At 36.8% G+C, this 16600-nt stretch overlaps 1 protein-coding gene across 13 annotated transcripts in view; it reads left to right on the forward strand.

The window, feature by feature from the left end:
* The window catches only part of MPDZ (multiple PDZ domain crumbs cell polarity complex component), a 168079-nt gene extending 153118 nt beyond the window's left edge, over positions 1 to 14961 (forward strand). For 9 of the 13 annotated variants that reach the window (XM_044939853.2, XM_044939850.2, XM_025281520.3 and 6 more), the window contains 10 exons: positions 428 to 575; positions 3107 to 3193; positions 3970 to 4060; positions 4649 to 4726; positions 4969 to 5012; positions 5806 to 5928; positions 7173 to 7277; positions 7823 to 7935; positions 8728 to 8851; positions 10716 to 14961. In XM_044939853.2, coding sequence (XP_044795788.1) covers positions 428 to 575; positions 3107 to 3193; positions 3970 to 4060; positions 4649 to 4726; positions 4969 to 5012; positions 5806 to 5928; positions 7173 to 7277; positions 7823 to 7935; positions 8728 to 8851; positions 10716 to 10862 — 1060 coding nt within the window. In that variant the 3' untranslated portion in view covers positions 10863 to 14961. The remainder of the gene's footprint in view (positions 1 to 427; positions 576 to 3106; positions 3194 to 3969; positions 4061 to 4648; positions 4727 to 4968; positions 5013 to 5805; positions 5929 to 7172; positions 7278 to 7822; positions 7936 to 8727; positions 8852 to 10715) is intronic. The other 4 variants (XM_044939851.2, XM_025281525.3, XM_044939854.2 and 1 more) reach the window with 1 other exon arrangement.
* Positions 14962 to 16600: the final 1639 nt, after the last annotated feature.

Below are 16600 nucleotides of genomic sequence, written 5' to 3' on the forward strand. Positions count from 1 at the left end.
TTAATGATGTTGTTGATAATAGCAACATATTTATATAGGCACAGGTCAATATCCATTCAAGGCTTCAATATGGTGTAGAAAGAACAATAGATTTTTCTCCCAGTAACTGACTCTTAAGTCCCATTTTTTCCATTTAGTAGCTATGTGACCTATAAAATGTGTATAATAACCACTTCTACTCACAGTTTTTAAGTGTTGAATAAATATGCTTATGAACGATATGTTTAATCTATAAAATATTATAAAGACATAAGACTATTATAATACAAAATTCTGTTTCACCAGTGTTGATAAAGCAATAAAACTTTTAAAGTCATAAAAATAGAAGTAAAATTTTCAATTCTAAAATGTTAGCCTTTCATTAAATAAGCATTGCATTCCAATTGGGAAAAAATAACATGGTGGTATTTAAAAATCACACTTGCAGAAATGATACTGGAGTGTTTGTGTCCGATGTTGTCAAAGGAGGCATTGCAGATGCTGATGGGCGACTGCTACAGGGAGACCAGATACTAATGGTGAATGGAGAAGACGTCCGTCATGCAACACAGGAAGCTGTTGCGGCTCTGCTGAAGGTAGAAATCCAGTGCCATAGTTGGTTATGTGTAATAGCGTAGGAGAAGGAGGAGCTGCCACATGCAACAAGTATTTATTTAATATGTTCTCTCAAATAAGACATATTTATATGTTAGACAACATACTTCAGTGGTAAATCTCTACACTTATGATCAGCTCTTTATTATATGGTTATGTATTTATAGAGTAGTAGTAAGTATTATCCCCTGGAGAAGGAAATGGCAAACCACTCTAGTATTCTTGCCTGGGAAATCCCATGGACAGTGGAGCCTGGCGGGCTGCAGTCTATGGGGTTGCAGAGTCAGACACGACTGAGTGAGGGAGCACACACAGTAAGAAGAATTATGAACTGAATATCTGTGATCTTAGCAGATATTTTATCATAAAGTGATTGTTATGTGGCTCTTTTCTTGAAAGAAAAACACATATTCAGGCCACAAAAGAGAAAAAAATGTCTTCATGTCAATTCACCCTGCCTCCATATTTATATCTGGATGTATTCTTACGACCTCTGGCATAAGGGGAGAATCTCATACTGGCAGGGATGCTCCCACAGAAAGGTGGGAGATCAGAGGGAGCAAGCCGGGTACCTCTGAAAGTTATGCTTTCTGTACTGCCCCGCCCTGCCCTTACCCTTTGCTGGGCACACTAAGTTGGACATCTTTATATTGAGTTGGCCAAAAATTTCATTCAGGTTTTTTTTGTACCATCTTATAGAAAAACCCAGATGAACTTTTTTGCCAACCCAGTATTTCCCCAGAGATGAAGAATGCGGAAGAGTGTTTGCAGATTTACCTGGCAGTTCCTTCAACAGTTACCACTGTTGTTAATTCAGTAATTATAAGGCCTCCATCCCAAGGTATAGTTGCTAAGCTTAAATACGTTTTACATTGTGAAGTCTCTTTCCTCCAAAGTAAATTCCATGAAGAATCATTTGCTGATTGGAAAGGCAGCACCAGTCTAATTTTAAAAATGAGTTATAAAATACAGGATGGTCACTTAAAAATACAGTTCTTGGAAATTTAGATGTATTTTCTCTCAATTCTTATCTCATTGTTTTCCTTTACCTAACACGTGTTTTTATGACCCGAAGTGTAGTTCAAAGTTGACTAGACACCTGTTGCCATCAGAATCCATGTCATGTGGTACATGTTCAGTAACACGAGCATATAACTTCATGACATTATTAAGCAGCAGTGGATAATGTCAGAGGTCTCAGATTCTAGTCAGAACCTCTTCAGTCATTAAGCTGAGCTTCACAGAGGGATTTCAAGTGAGTATATTGTAGTTAACCTCTGGTTTGCATAGGACCTGGTATGTACATATAAATTTAGTTTTTAATAAAGCACACTTAAATCTTTCTTCTTGGAGTTATTTTCAAAAAACAAAGTAATTAGAGTTCTTTAAGGAGAAGTCTCTTCCTTCAGGAGATAAATTGAAAATGATACTTAATTCTGTAAGACAAAAACCTCTCAAAGATAGAGGAGGCATCCATAATGTAACATAGATAATTTTAGAACCAGTTAAATCCTCATTTAAAAACCAGTTTGCCAGTATATAATGAAAGCCTTAAATATCCCTGTAGCTTTGCTATTTGTAACTGCTGCTGCATTTTGTTGTTTTGACTTAGTAATTCCTCATTTTAAAGTCTTGCATCAGTAATCCTCAGTACACAAAAAATTTTACATAGGTAAAGTTCATTGCAGTGCTGTTTGTTATAATGGAAAATCGGGAAGCAACACAGTTGACAAAACTGCATGTGTTTGACATTTTGATGAGCATTGTACATGGATTATTCTATCACAGCAGCCTATAATGATCTCTGTTTTTTAAAATGCAGAGTAAAAGACTTATCAAGGTAGACATCTGTTAAGTTCACACAGCGAGTAAATCACACAGACTGGATTTAAACCAGTGTATCTGACTCCAAAAAGCTGGTTCTCACCCACCTCATTTTGCTGCTTCCACATTAGACTGTATAGCATTTCTTGCATGCCTGTGATTTATTTGTAAAGGGCAACAGGGAAATTTTCCTCAATTCTCATTTGATGTCTACAGCAGTATGGCTTAAATATTGCGTAATAGGTCTATTCAGGTGCAGTGTGCCAGTAGAGAGCTTATGTTATCTGAGTACCTCTGCAATTGAAAACAAAGCAACTTGTTGCAATAGTGGTTATTTATTGCTTTTGTTATGTTGTTTAAAATCCAAATTCCTTTAGCTCATTTGGCTCTACATTAGTGTGTTGCATGAGAGAATTGGTCGATTCTCCATTTCTCTTTGCCTGGACAGACACCCTCTCCATGTAAATCATGAGCTAGTAAGACAGACTACTACTGATTTGTTGTTACAGTTTTTACTAGTTTTAATGTTTTAGAAAAACCTTTCCACAAAGGATGGGAGATATCCTTGCCTGTAGAAATTCCAAAGGAAACATGACTTTCAAAAACCCAGCCGTAAAGAATAAAGTGTAATCCTAAAGCTGACTGTAGCATTTTATTTAAATGTTTCTGTCAAACAACCTCCCCCTAGTGTTCCCTAGGCACAGTAACCTTGGAAGTTGGAAGAGTCAAAACTGGTCCATTCCATTCGGAGAGGAGACCTTCTCAAAGCAGCCAGGTGCGTAGCTGTGGAGTTCATCAAGGTGATGCAGTTCACAGGCCGAAGGAGTTCAGAGATGGCCTTTCCTGCCAGTCTGTCCAAGGCCCTGCACGCAGGCCTGGCAGCATGGCAGAGCAGCTAGGGTACAGAGTTTGAGAGATGGGAACGGACAGGCAAGCAAGGTGAAGCTCTTAAGTAGTTTGTGAGTCATTCTGAGAAACAATCCAACCATTCTTCTTTTCTGACATGATTCTTTTTGCATAATCTCAAAAGTGAACCAATTAATACATTATAAAGCCTACCAAGATAACATATGTTTAAACTGTTTTTATAGCAAACATTTATCAGCCAGCATTCAACCGAAAAGAATCTTGTGTAGGTGAACTGTACAACCTCACCACTACATATAAAACACAGTGATAGCCTGTCTTAAAGACCTCACAGTCACCCCTGAATGATTACCTTTGTTTCCTGTCCCCTGGCTCTATTTCTGCAGTTGTGTAAGTTCGCATCTGTGTGCAACTAGATTAAATTTAGAGAAGATTAGCTTGGGTGAGATTATGTTGGAATCAAATTCTTTTACCTTTAATTATTTATGTCACTGGGCACATTCTTCCTTAAAAAGAAAACAAAGCTCAGTGGAAACTGTTTATATTGATTACCTTTCTAATTATCAAATGCCGCTATTGCTTAACAAGTATTTCTAAGTGCATTAAAATAATTATGAAATAAGTCATACTTAAGGGGTATTATTACTTCCCAAACTCTCTAAGACAACTATTATGTCTTTGTAGATGAGTGAAGCCAGCCTGTCCTCATTCGCTTTTCCATTTTCGGGATCCGGTACATCTGAGTTACTGGAAAGTAGTTCAAAGAAGAATGCACGTAAGATTGGATTGAAACCTTAAGCATGATTTACTGGATTGAATTTTGGCCATCAACACTGATTTTTTTCCCCTGTTTTACTTTACCTCTGAAGATTTCTTCCCTCTAAATCATCCTAAACTCTAATATAGGTGCAAACATGAGTGCCTGCAAAAATTGAGAACAGCATGAAGCAATGCCTGTGGCAGCGTTTCCCATTTGATGTTTTCCCTAGGAGATCTACTAACATTAGAATCAGTATTCTGTCATTTTTTTCTTATGAAGAAGATTGGTGTGTTTTATTTTTATCCCTGTTGTCTATTTAATGTAATAGCAATAAATCAGAAGATGCTATTAGTTGAAGCCATCTATTTTTCATAAGATTGCAAAAATGTTGATTGAGAAAAGTAATATGATCCTCCTGTGTTTTAATTACATGAAATCATGATGCAGAGGGCTTTTTGGCTTGGAGCATTGGTTGAAAGTTGTTCAAATTGAAGAAACTAACCATATGGCAGTCTCTGTGTGCAATGTGACTAATATTCTAGAAATTTAGGCCCTTAAGTCCATGGATTCTTTTTAATGTTTCCATGACTTTATTCCTCTCAGCTGTGCACATGTGTGTCTCTGTCCAAAACACATCCTGTCCTTGTCTCATTCAGAGTGGAGTATGCAGTTGTATAAGCGGTGCGTGAAATAAGAAGGAAGATATGGGATGGTGTGCCATTTTTTCAGTTGGGAGCCCCTCTGTAAGACAGATGTAATCATGTGTGCTAGTAACTTTGAACACCCTATTTCCAAAAATATTGGGGTACCTCACTTAGGTACTTAGTCCCATTTAGTTTTAGAATCGACTGAAATTTAAACTATTATTAACATTAAAAATGTGTTAATAATCATATTTTTCTCTTGTTTTTTTTCATTTACAGTGGCATCTGAAATACAGGGATTAAGAACTGTTGAAATTAAAAAGGTAATGGGGAGAGAGAAAATAGTATACACGCTGATGGCTCCAAGGTCGTCTGCATGTTTTCCTGTTCGCTGCCTTACTGCTTTATGGGACCATCTGATAAAATATGTATTACATGCAGTGAAAATAGCACAATCTAGACTCTGCTGAATTTCCTTGTTTGAAAAATCATTTTTGATATACCCTTTTTTGCCCAAAATGGTATCAACCCAGACCCACACAAAAGATACTGGGCCTCTCTGACTTCTTTTATGGATCAGTAAACCTTTGCCTTCTTCAGACTTTCAGAAGAAGTTTCCCATTCTTCTGAAACAGATTCTTCTGACAGCTATGTACAACAGAGAAAAGAAAAGCAAATTTAAGTGCTGAGCACGCTTGTAGACACTTCATACCATCGCCATTTCATTCAGTAGTCACTGCAGCTCTTTGTAAGAGGCCCGGTTATTTCCATTTTGTCCATGAAGAGCTAGAGATTCATTGAAAGCAGTGGACTTGTTCCAGGTCCCAGCATTTGTTAGTGTGGGTTTGTGGCTTTGAATGCAGGTCCCTGTTGTCCTCATTCCCTGTAACATGATTTTTATTTAGCCTGTTGTGGTTTCTTTTACCTCCCGAACAGATGCTTAGTTTTCTAAGTCACATTAAGGACTTGTATCAGATAAATTAATGCAGTTTTCTTGGGCATCCTTTTCCTCCCTCAAGTCTAGATCAGAATTAATTATGGAACATTGTGCCAAAGAGAACAAAAGCCAATGAAAGATAACAGTTTGACCAGAATGCTCTGTCTGTCCTGTGGCAGGGGCCCACTGACTCATTGGGCATCAGCATTGCTGGAGGAGTGGGCAGTCCACTGGGTGATGTTCCTGTATTTATTGCCATGATGCACCCGAATGGAGTTGCAGCTCAGACGCAGAAACTCAGAGTAAGTTCTTCAAAGTCCCTGGTAGCCTTAGCAAATCTGCCAATAGGTTTTATAAACCCTTTGCATCTGGCCAACTGTTGCAAGCAGTTTGAAATGTCTCTATCAGCTTTTAAATCAGCTAATCTAGCTGCAATAGGGGTTGCTTTGAGTAAAAAATGAAGAAATTTTAAAAGAAGAATTTGCTGTTGTAAGCAATTTGTCAGTAAATGAAATGGGATAATTTGTAGTTGTTTTTTAATATTTTTATTTGCTTGAAATCCTGTGGAAGAAGTTAAAAGAAAGCAGAAAGTACTCTCAGAAAGTATTGGCAGAATGAAGTAAAATTATTTTTTTGAAGTGAAATTTTTTATTTACATGTCTTTTTGGTATTTTATTAAACTGAAAATTATCATTTATGTTGCATTTATATTATTTATCTGTTTTGCAGAAGTTTGATGTAAATGTGATTTATAACGTGAAACTACAAAACTTGCTTCAAAATTGAGGGATTTTTCATTTGTAGAGCGCTATGATAGAATTTATGCTAACTGCCCAGTTCTGAAATCATGTGAATATTCCATTAGTAACTCAGTCTCTACACAGTAAAATCTGTATGGCCTCATGCCTTAAAATTGTCTCAAACAATGACCACTGTTTAGAAATGCTATGTAAATCAGTAATGGTTCAATCTCCCTTTGATATGTGAATTTCTGACTAGCACTTTAAAACTAATTGTACAGATAACATAGGGGTTAGAAAACTTTTTCTAAAGGACTTTTCTCTAAAGATGAATATTTTAGACTTTGCAGGGCTTATGTGTCTGTATTGCAGTTACTCAACTCTACCCTGTGAATGCAGCCAAATAATTGTGTCTTTCCTACAACCACATTTTACTTACCAAAATAAGTGGGGGGCCAGTCTTGGCCTATCAGCCACAGTTTGCCAACCCTTGACTTATAGTCACAGATAATGTATATAATAATAATATCCAGAGGAATTCCTGTTCACAAATGATAACAGATGCAGTGTTCTTTGGGAGAAATGCAGATAAGGGAAGTGTGGTTCCCTGCCCCTGGCCCCAAAGATGATAGAACATAGCCATTACGTGCAGCTTCTCTCTGTGGTTGCTGCTGCTAGGAATCGGAGGTTTCCTTGGTTATATTTCTGGTGCTGATTAGCAGTATATGTGTGGCGTGGAGGCTGGGGAAGCAAATAGTCCCCCTCTCCATGGCTTTGTAGTAGATGGCTATTTCTCTCCATCGCAGGTTGGGGATAGGATTGTCACTATCTGCGGCACATCCACTGAGGGGATGACTCACACCCAGGCAGTTAACTTACTGAAAAATGCCTCTGGCTCCATTGAAATACAGGTAAGATTTTTATCCCAACTCTTCCGATTGTGAGTAGCTTGAGGACACATGAGCTTTGATGTTAAAACTATAAAGTGAAATTTCCTGCTCGTATTTTATTTACTGTTTCCCTTGAACAGAAATGATTACATTGAGAGTTCCAAGAAAGTACATAGGAAATACATTCTGTCACATTTTTTTCTTAATGTATGTATTATTTCATAGTTTTTATGTCTAAGGGGGAAAATTCTCAGTCTTGGCAGGATATGATTAATTGCTGAAATTTTCAGTGGTGTGATTGAGTGGCTTGTATTCTAAAGATCTTTAGAAATCAATTGCATGTGATACCATGTTTGAAAGCATCAAGAACTTGATAGAATGGAATCAGTAGAATATCCTTAGTGTCAAAGATACCTCTGGACCTTATGAAATTTATGTTAACAAAAATGATTAAGTGAATGATGAAATACACATTTTTAATCCCAGTGCTCTTTTTGAAGAAGAATTACTGATGTCTTCCTAGCCACATGAGCGTGTTTTTCTATTTATATTTCTTCTGTGTTCAGGTGGTTGCTGGAGGAGATGTGAGTGTGGTCACAGGTCATCAACAGGAGCCTGCCAGTTCTAGTCTTTCTTCCACTGGGCTGACGTCAAGTAGTATATTTCAAGATGACTTAGGGTGAGCTCACATACTACCATTTGTATGTCCCTATGAGCCACATAAAGGTGAAATGATGGGAGATAAAGTATAAAATCTGAAAGCCAGGTGTGTCTAAGCTCTTTAAGTTTGGTATGGATTTACTTTATCAAAGACAGGTAAGTAGGTGGATGACAGACAGGCATGTATGTGTGCTACTGCTGTTCCTGCATTTTCATCTCTTGAGTTTTTTGAAGGAACATTTTAGTCTTGGGGTCAGTCTATCCTTTTAAAAATGTCTACATTGCCTAATCATTTAATAGATCATACTTTTGAGTAAAAAAACTTAACAATTACCCAAAACTTGAGTACAAAAGAATTAGAATATAGAGAGAGGAGAAGAGAGGAGCATATTAGAAATTTTAAATTATTTGATGCTGCTTTTATTTTGTTTATCTATTTTTGTCTCTGAGCTTGGGAATACTGATGTTTATGACTTATTCCATCTTAGTCTTTGGTGCTTGTTCCTCTCACTTTAAATGAACTGGAAAAAGAAAGAGCTGCTACCGTGTACAATGAGAAGTTGCCATAGATATGTTAGGTTAAGGGTAGTATACATGGGTAATAGAATCAGGGAGTTAAGTAGGACTTTATTAGATTATGTAAATTTAAGATATGTAGCACAGCAAACACCGACAATTGAAGCATCCCCGAATACCCATGGTTTTCTCACTGTTGGTGACAGAGAATTATATCAGCTTTAGGTGGGTGTCAGATAAGCCATTGATATACATAGAAGATCTAATGGCTCTTGTTTTCTTGCCTTTACTGTAGGCCTCCTCAGTATAAGTCTATTACCCTAGACCGAGGACCAGATGGCTTAGGCTTCAGTATAGTAGGAGGATATGGCAGTCCTCATGGAGACTTACCCATTTACGTTAAAACAGTGTTTGCGAAGGTAAGCTTTCAAATTTTAACTACCCTTTCCCCCCCAAAATGTTCACTAATAGTGGTCAGCAGCTGGCTTATTAGTTTATGGCCTGAGGTAATGCCAAATGGTCAACATTTGATTATTTTCTTGCACAACTCCCTGCAGGAACAGGTCATTAAGTATTTTTGTCCAGTTTGAGGTTTAGTTATGTTTAAAGGAATATAGCCTCAAACTGAAGTTCCATGGGTGCTCTCTCAACAATATACATAAAATTCATGAACTTGAGTTATACAGTCAGGCCTGATTGTTTTCCTTTGCAAACAAGATGCATATAGTTGAATGCCTTTTGAAAATAGGACATTTTAAATATGTGATGTTAAAGAGCTCTGGCATTTCTTTTTCTTTGCATTTTTTGTTGTGAAATATAAAATAGGCACAGAAGAGTACATATAATACATACGCAGAATAGCTAAGATGTATTTATTTTGCAAGTTTCATTTCATTAAATGGAATAGAAAAATAACTGGTAAAATGTTTGCGTATCCAGCAGCCCTGTCACCTACCACAAACGAGCTATGTGTATTCAGTGTATGTGGATTCAGTGAAGAAAAGAAAACCATTATATATAGTTATAATCATATAGCATCCTGTTGGATGGGAAGAATGTTTAGGATACAAGTTATTAAAACATTAGTGAGGCTGTTAAAATAATTTAAACCCATATAATTATTATTTGGTAATTTGTTGTGAAGACAATTTTTAGGAACTATAAAATTAGATGAAATTTCCTACAGGAGAAAATTCAGATTCTCAAAATTTTGCAGCACAAAGAAACAATATGTTTAACCTACTAAAAGATTTCATTTAGGGGCTTTAGATTAGTGTATCATTCTTTTGAGTACTTACCTATGGAGGTTTCATTCTATTATTATTTTTTAACCAATATAAAGTGCTATATCTATAGCAATCTAACAATAAGCCTATTTTGTGAGATTTTTTTAAAGCCATTGGTATGTCCAAAAACACAAATAGCATTTGCCAGTAAATAAAAGAGTCATGCAATCCTTTTTCTCAGCCTCAGAACAGTTTATTTAAGGCATGCTAGTTAGAGCATATTTTAAGAATTTCATCATTATGGATTCCTCATTAACTTTTCCATATTTTTTATCTTATATTTAATTGCATAATTGCCTACTGTAAGTATGCCTTAAGATAGGGTTCTTCTACAAACAGCAGTGTCTGTGTTTAGTCTTAATCATTTAGGGCCCATAAGGAATATGAAGACTCCATCTACGCTTGGGAAGTAAAGAATCAAGCAGCTTAAGCTTCCTTTTTGAAGCCACAGAAAGAATTAGGATTAGAGTTTGCATGACTTGGGCCTCATCCTGCGCTTGTCAACATACATGTGGGCTTTTGTGCTTCTGCAGAACTTTGGGTTCAGTGGCCCTCATGTCGTTGTCCTATAAAACCGCTTTTGTCCTACAAAACTGCTAATCCTTTGTTTTCTTTCTGTAGGTCTTCTTTACAGGATAAAAAATCTTGGATTCTATGAAATCATTCCTACTAGGCATATTCCCAAATATTCTTTATTAATTTGAGTTCCCACCAACTGCTGTGCTGAACAGCCAAAAAACCATCCAACTAATCTACTGACTGCTAAATTCTCTCTTAAATTGGAATCTCAGTGCTAAAGCCATTTAGGAGAAAGGCTTCCTTTGTGTCTGTTCATCATTGCTTAATGGCTGTGGAGCACCCGTGGAGCACTGAGAGCAATGTGTGTGTACACGCAGAGCAATTTACATTCTTGTTTGGATCTTTTTCTGTTGTGTAGCTGTGAGGCAGCATTTTTTTTTTTTTTTGAGAAGTAAATAAGCCCACTTTATAATTGCAGGGAGCAGCCTCCGAAGATGGCCGTCTAAAGAGGGGTGATCAGATCATTGCTGTCAATGGGCAGAGTCTGGAAGGCGTAACCCATGAAGAAGCCGTTGCCATCCTTAAGCGGACAAAAGGCACTGTCACTTTGATGGTTCTCTCCTGAATTTGCTGCCAGAATTGAGCCACTTCAACTTCTCCCTCACATCCCACACTATAAAGAGAGTGATCCTGCACATTCTTCCCAGGCTGTGTTCACTGGGCTCTTCAATACTGTAGGAAAAAAAATAACATTTAAGTTTGTTTTGTCATATGGAAATGATTTTCTTACTGACACCCTAGCATCACATTCCCATTCTCTTTATATTTTGTGATGCAAACTCAAAGAGAAGGGCACTTTGTTTGCATAGATAAAGCTGGTCTTTCTTCCTGAAGATACCTGACATTTTATAATCAGGTGGGCAAATTTTAATGTGTGATCAGTGGTTAGTAGAGAAAGAAAAAGTCACTCAAAAGCTAACTGAGGAGAAGTGGCTTCATGAAATTAAGGTGAAAAATGAAAGTATAAGGAAGAAAATCTCGAGTTTTATAAAAATGTATTTTGTTAATCTACCTTCTCTCCCCACTTCTAACCAAGAAAAGTTGTACTGAAAGTCTTTAAAAATTCTTTCAATATTTAATTATTTTAAATATTACTTACTAAACATTGCATCTCCTAGCTCTAATATATATATATATATATATATAGTTTTCTCCAAAAATGGGCTTCATGATTGAGTAAAATAGCAGCAATAGGAATCAATGTCCCTAAATTGGTAAAGAAACCATTTATTGCACATCTTGAGGTTCATTTTCATTTTTGATGTCACCTTTCTATAAGTAAAATGATGGCCTTGTCCTGTATTGACTGTGGTTTCTCTAGAAAGCCTCCATGCTAACCATGCAGGAGCGTGGAAGGGTCTCTGAACTGTTAGTGCTGGTACTAAGGGATGCTTTGCTGAAAATGTGTCTGTGTGCTGTGCAATTGGTTTTCAGTTAGTATTAATCTTAATGACAGAGAAAAAAGCAATGTGTTAGTAATTATTTTGGTTGTATGCCATTAGTAAATTGATAGAAAAATTAAGGGGATTAACATAACTTAATTTCATTGCCTTATATTAACATCTTATAATACAATAGTTTAAGACTAAGGGAAACAGATGGAACTGTTTATTGAGACAACTGGTGAGGAATTATCATGTGTTCATTCCCATTTTAGAGCATGAAACTCCTACATTAGAATATATAAAGTCATTTTGAATATTATCTATATTTGTAACAAAAGTAGTGTACAGATATTTTATTACAGCACTTTTGTGTAAATGCAGAATTGAAGTGAATAAATAAGTTTCATGGTACACCAAAAAAAAAGGCAGGCATATTATTTTTTGTTCTTTTCACTGGGAAAGAGCTTTATTGTTCAAAATTTGCAATTTAAAATTGGTTTTTATCATGTCTAACTGAACATATGGTGTCCATAGTTACAGTTAGAGAAACTTTGGACAACTGCATTATGAAAAGCTCAATGTTTTTTATGCCCAGATTTTTTATGCTAAAGATTCATAAACTCTGCATAGAGGAAGAAAACAGTATTGAAGAAAGAGAGGTGTTGTGCCTGTATGTGCTTTTCTGAAATGCTATGAGTGAAGCAGTGTTTTGAATTGTTCTTTAGAGGGGTCAAAAATTAAAGCATGTTCAGACAGAAAAAGTCATAATGAAAATTATTCTTAATAACATGAGAAATATGAGTTGAACACTGAGCAAGGAATTGGGGAACCTTTGTTCTGCCAGTTCTTTCCCTAATTAGCTAATGAACATATGCATTCCCTCTGATTTATCTCCTGTGTGAAGTGATAGGTTATTTTATCCCAAATCTTACTGTCAAGTTCTAAAATATAAAAATTCTGTGATTCTTAGATATACAAAATGAATGGATAGAGCTACATGTTCCAAGAATTCAGGAGATATTCTTCCCAACTAAGTCTTGTAAACTGAGATACCTGGTGCTGCGAAATGCATTTCAGGAGCCCAGTGACACAGTCAACTTCTTAGTCGCCCAGGAATGGCCCTTCAGCATGAAGGCATGTCAGGATCCTCTCATGGTTGGCCGCTGGAAGCTGAGCCACCCACTTTTATGTTTTACGTAGCAGAGGTCTTATGGAGGCCGCCCTGTGGCATGCCCGAGGAAGGCTGTTGGCTTGAGTACGTGTGAGAGTGCTGCCGTGACAGCAGCCCAGTAGGTCACTGTGCTGTTCTGTGTAGCATTGCCCCCAAAATTACGTCTCCCAGGAACCTCAGAATGTGACCTTATTTCGAAACAGGGTATTTGTAGATGTAGTCAGTTCAGTTAAAATGAAGTCATGCTGGATTATAGTAGGCCCAAAGTCCTGACGAGAAGGCCAGGCAGAGACAGAAAGACATAGAAGACCATGTAAAGATAGGGGGGAAAAAAACAAACAAAAAATATCTGCAGCCACCAGAAGCTCGATGAGACTAGGAAGAATTTTTCCCTGGAGTCTTCGGAGACACCTTGTCCCTTAATTTCAGACATCTGGCCTCCAGAACACTGAGAACAAATTTCTGCTGTTTTAAACCACCTCATGTGAAGTACTTTGCAATGGAAACCCTAGGACACACTTAATAGAGTATCTTGGATGTTTTTATATTCTTAGCTACCATTGCTGTGCCTGGCAAATAGGAGAGACTGTATACATTTTTATTCAGTATGTAGATGGTTGAATTATAAGTTGTGGTTAATTTCATGGTATTACCTTGTTTTAGTTAAGCTAGCTACGGCCTTTATATTGAATTCAAAACAAAGCAGTGGAAATGCCACTTAGGGGTGTGAAACACTAGAGGAAAGCGTCCCTCCTGAACTGCTATTAATTAACAAAGTCAAAGCGTGTGGACATGAAGAGAAGGAGGGAAGAAAGGAAGGAAAAGAAGATTTGAGAGGAAAAGAATATAGATACATCAGCATTAGAGAATGACAGAGGCTTATGCTTCTTATATTATTCCTTCTTGGAAACGTTAAGATTTCTCGGTGGGGAAGGAAGAAAGTGTTTGAGCAAAGAGTTTGAAGACTTGAACATTATAGTATTAATGCCAAATGCAACTCAAAACCTGTACAACTCATGATTGTGGCTTGCCTTTAATAGGTTCAGTATATTTGCTTGTGTGATTAAATCACATCGATGAATGCCAGACGTTTCTGGTTTCTTTGTGACATCCTCTGAATGATGATGATGGTGAAAATGATGATGTGTTTAATTTCAACATCTACTGATACATAGCAGCTGATGTTGCAGTGTGGTGTAGCAAGTCAGTAGAACCCATTTATCAGAATAGTGATGGAATTGGAAATATGAAAGATTAAAATTCATGAAAGACAAGAAAAAGATCTTTTTCTCCCATTTTAAGGCTCTTGATAAAGCAGGTTTTGATTGATTCAAAGAAGCAAAGGAAGCTCTTCCCTGCTCTGAGATTACTGTGCCAAGCTGCCTTAGATCTGGTCATCTAGCTTACTGTCTGAGAATGCCAGACGGTGATTTAGTGCCTTTCTTCAGATCTCCATCATGGTGAGTGGAGAAGTTGAAAGGATGCCTGCAGGGAGACAAGAATCAATAAGCTTTTGAGGTCTAGGTGTGGAAATGTCAAAACTATCATCACCTGCTTTCAGCAGCCCTGGTGTGTTGTTTCGTGTCAGTGACAAGTATTCTGGAATGCATTTGATTTGTGCAAAGATGTTCCTCAACTTTGTCTACCAAAAAGTAATGTTTAACTTTGACTCTTCCTAAAGGGAGTTATTTTATTTTTATGGCAGGATTGGACTCTGTTACCTCAAGGAAAGAAAAAATGTTGGCGGCAGGACCATTTCTAAATGAAGTGTGTGGAGACTAGGAAAGCAAATGTGGTTACTATGATTTTTGTAAAATTGACCTTGCAGCTTTTTGCCTTCAAAATACAGTTCCTCCAGTTTATGTAAATTAGAAAAAAATTTTATCATTTTTCTAAATTTTATTTAGCATTCAAGTACTGGTAAGTTCAGTCATAGGCCCTACAAAGGAATTCTTTCAAGACAGTGACAGACGAATGGTAATGACCTCAGAATTCTCTCACTGAAAATGTTTCTTGATGTTTCAAAAAAAATTACAACCATCATCAAAAAGGCAGCTTCTAAGAGGGTGCTTTAACTTGTTCATTTAATAAAGGACATTTTTTGGAAAGTTGTGTCATTTGCTGATTCTTCGTGATCCTTTCTCCCTCCTTCCGACATCCTTCCCCTCCTCACATGTGTATTTTCTGAAATAAACAATTACCCTTGGAAAACCTACTTTTTCTCGTATTTTCTTATTGATGTATTAGAAGTTGTGATTTTTCACGTGAGTCTACCCTGAAGTATTTGGCATTCAAAATTCCACTCTCTAAATTTCATTTCCCTAAAGGTCTTTTTTGCATTCAGTAAAACTTAACAGATTTACCTTGTTTTGGAAAATTAGATAACTATTTAAACCATGCATATGATAAGCTGTCAAGGAATGTGATGGTTATTGTAGTGTTATATCCTGAAAGACATAGAGTAATATAAATTCAGTAGCTTTCTTGAAATAGATTTGTTTTCATTTTTATATAACCATGTCTTTTTGCTTCTGAAGTTGGATGCAAAATAACATCACCAATTCAATGGACATGAGTTTGAGCAAACCCCGGAAGAGAGTGAAGGACAGGGAAACCTGGCGCACTCAGTCCACGGGGTCGCAGAGTCGGACACAACTTAGCAAATAAACAACAAAACAATTTGAGTGGTTTTGCATAGAATCTTCATGGTGTTTACCATATCCTCATACAACTCTGCTGCTGCTGCTGCTGCTAAGTCACTTCAGTCGTGTCCAACCCTCAGCGACCCATGGACTGCAGCCCACCAGGCTCATCCGTCCATGGGATTTTCCAGGCAAGAGTATTGGAGTGGGGTGCCATTGCCTTCTCCAACAACTCTGCTATTAATTACTAAATATTTATCATTAAAATAGACTCCCATTTAACTTAAGTGTGCTTAACCGCAGAGTTGTATCTCACTACTTTAAGTGGAAAACCATGTTATTTGCCTTAAGTTTTAGGGTAACTATGAGCAAAAACAGTGTTATTAAATTGTCAAAATACCATTGCCTACCAAGGATGAAAACTTGAAGTCTACACTCTGTGAGGGAGAGTTACAAATACTAGAATGGTGTTAATGACTCAATGGAGACACTCCTGGACTTAAAAGAACTGAAAGAAAAATAGCTTGTTCATAATGTGATTTAAAGTTTTCTAGTGCCTTGTCATTATGCCCTACAAAAAAAGATCTCTCAATATACTATCTGTTTGGAAAAAAACTCTGAATGGTTTTGTTTGTAGATTCCTTTTGAAAATGTAAAAGGAAGCCATTCAATTCCTATTTTAAGAGTATTAGTTAATGAGGTTAAGATTTTGTTTATAAGACTTTCACTGAAATCAGAATTGGGTCATCACCTCCAATGCTTTCGTATTGGCAATCTGAGTTTGAAATAAAGGAAAATGACATAAATTAATGGAGTAAAATTAATGTTGTGATAATATTGAATGAAGCTAGTGTCTCCTGCACCTGGAGGGCGATGCAGATGGTAGGCATACCTGATTATGCCCCCTGCTGCCTTTGAGTGTGCTGGTAAAAATCTCTCAGCTGAGTATAAAATATGTTCGTTCAGTGGCTCCAGACACATTTGAGTAAGACAGCAAGCACAATACATAAAAAAACATAGCCTAACATATATTTTTTTGAGGAAAACATGCAATTCTGTAAGTTAAATGATTAAATATTTGCCTGGTTTTTAAAGTAAATCATTC

Source organism: Bubalus bubalis, chromosome 3 (genome assembly GCF_019923935.1).
Source record: "Bubalus bubalis isolate 160015118507 breed Murrah chromosome 3, NDDB_SH_1, whole genome shotgun sequence".
Lineage (NCBI taxonomy): Eukaryota > Metazoa > Chordata > Mammalia > Artiodactyla > Bovidae > Bubalus > Bubalus bubalis.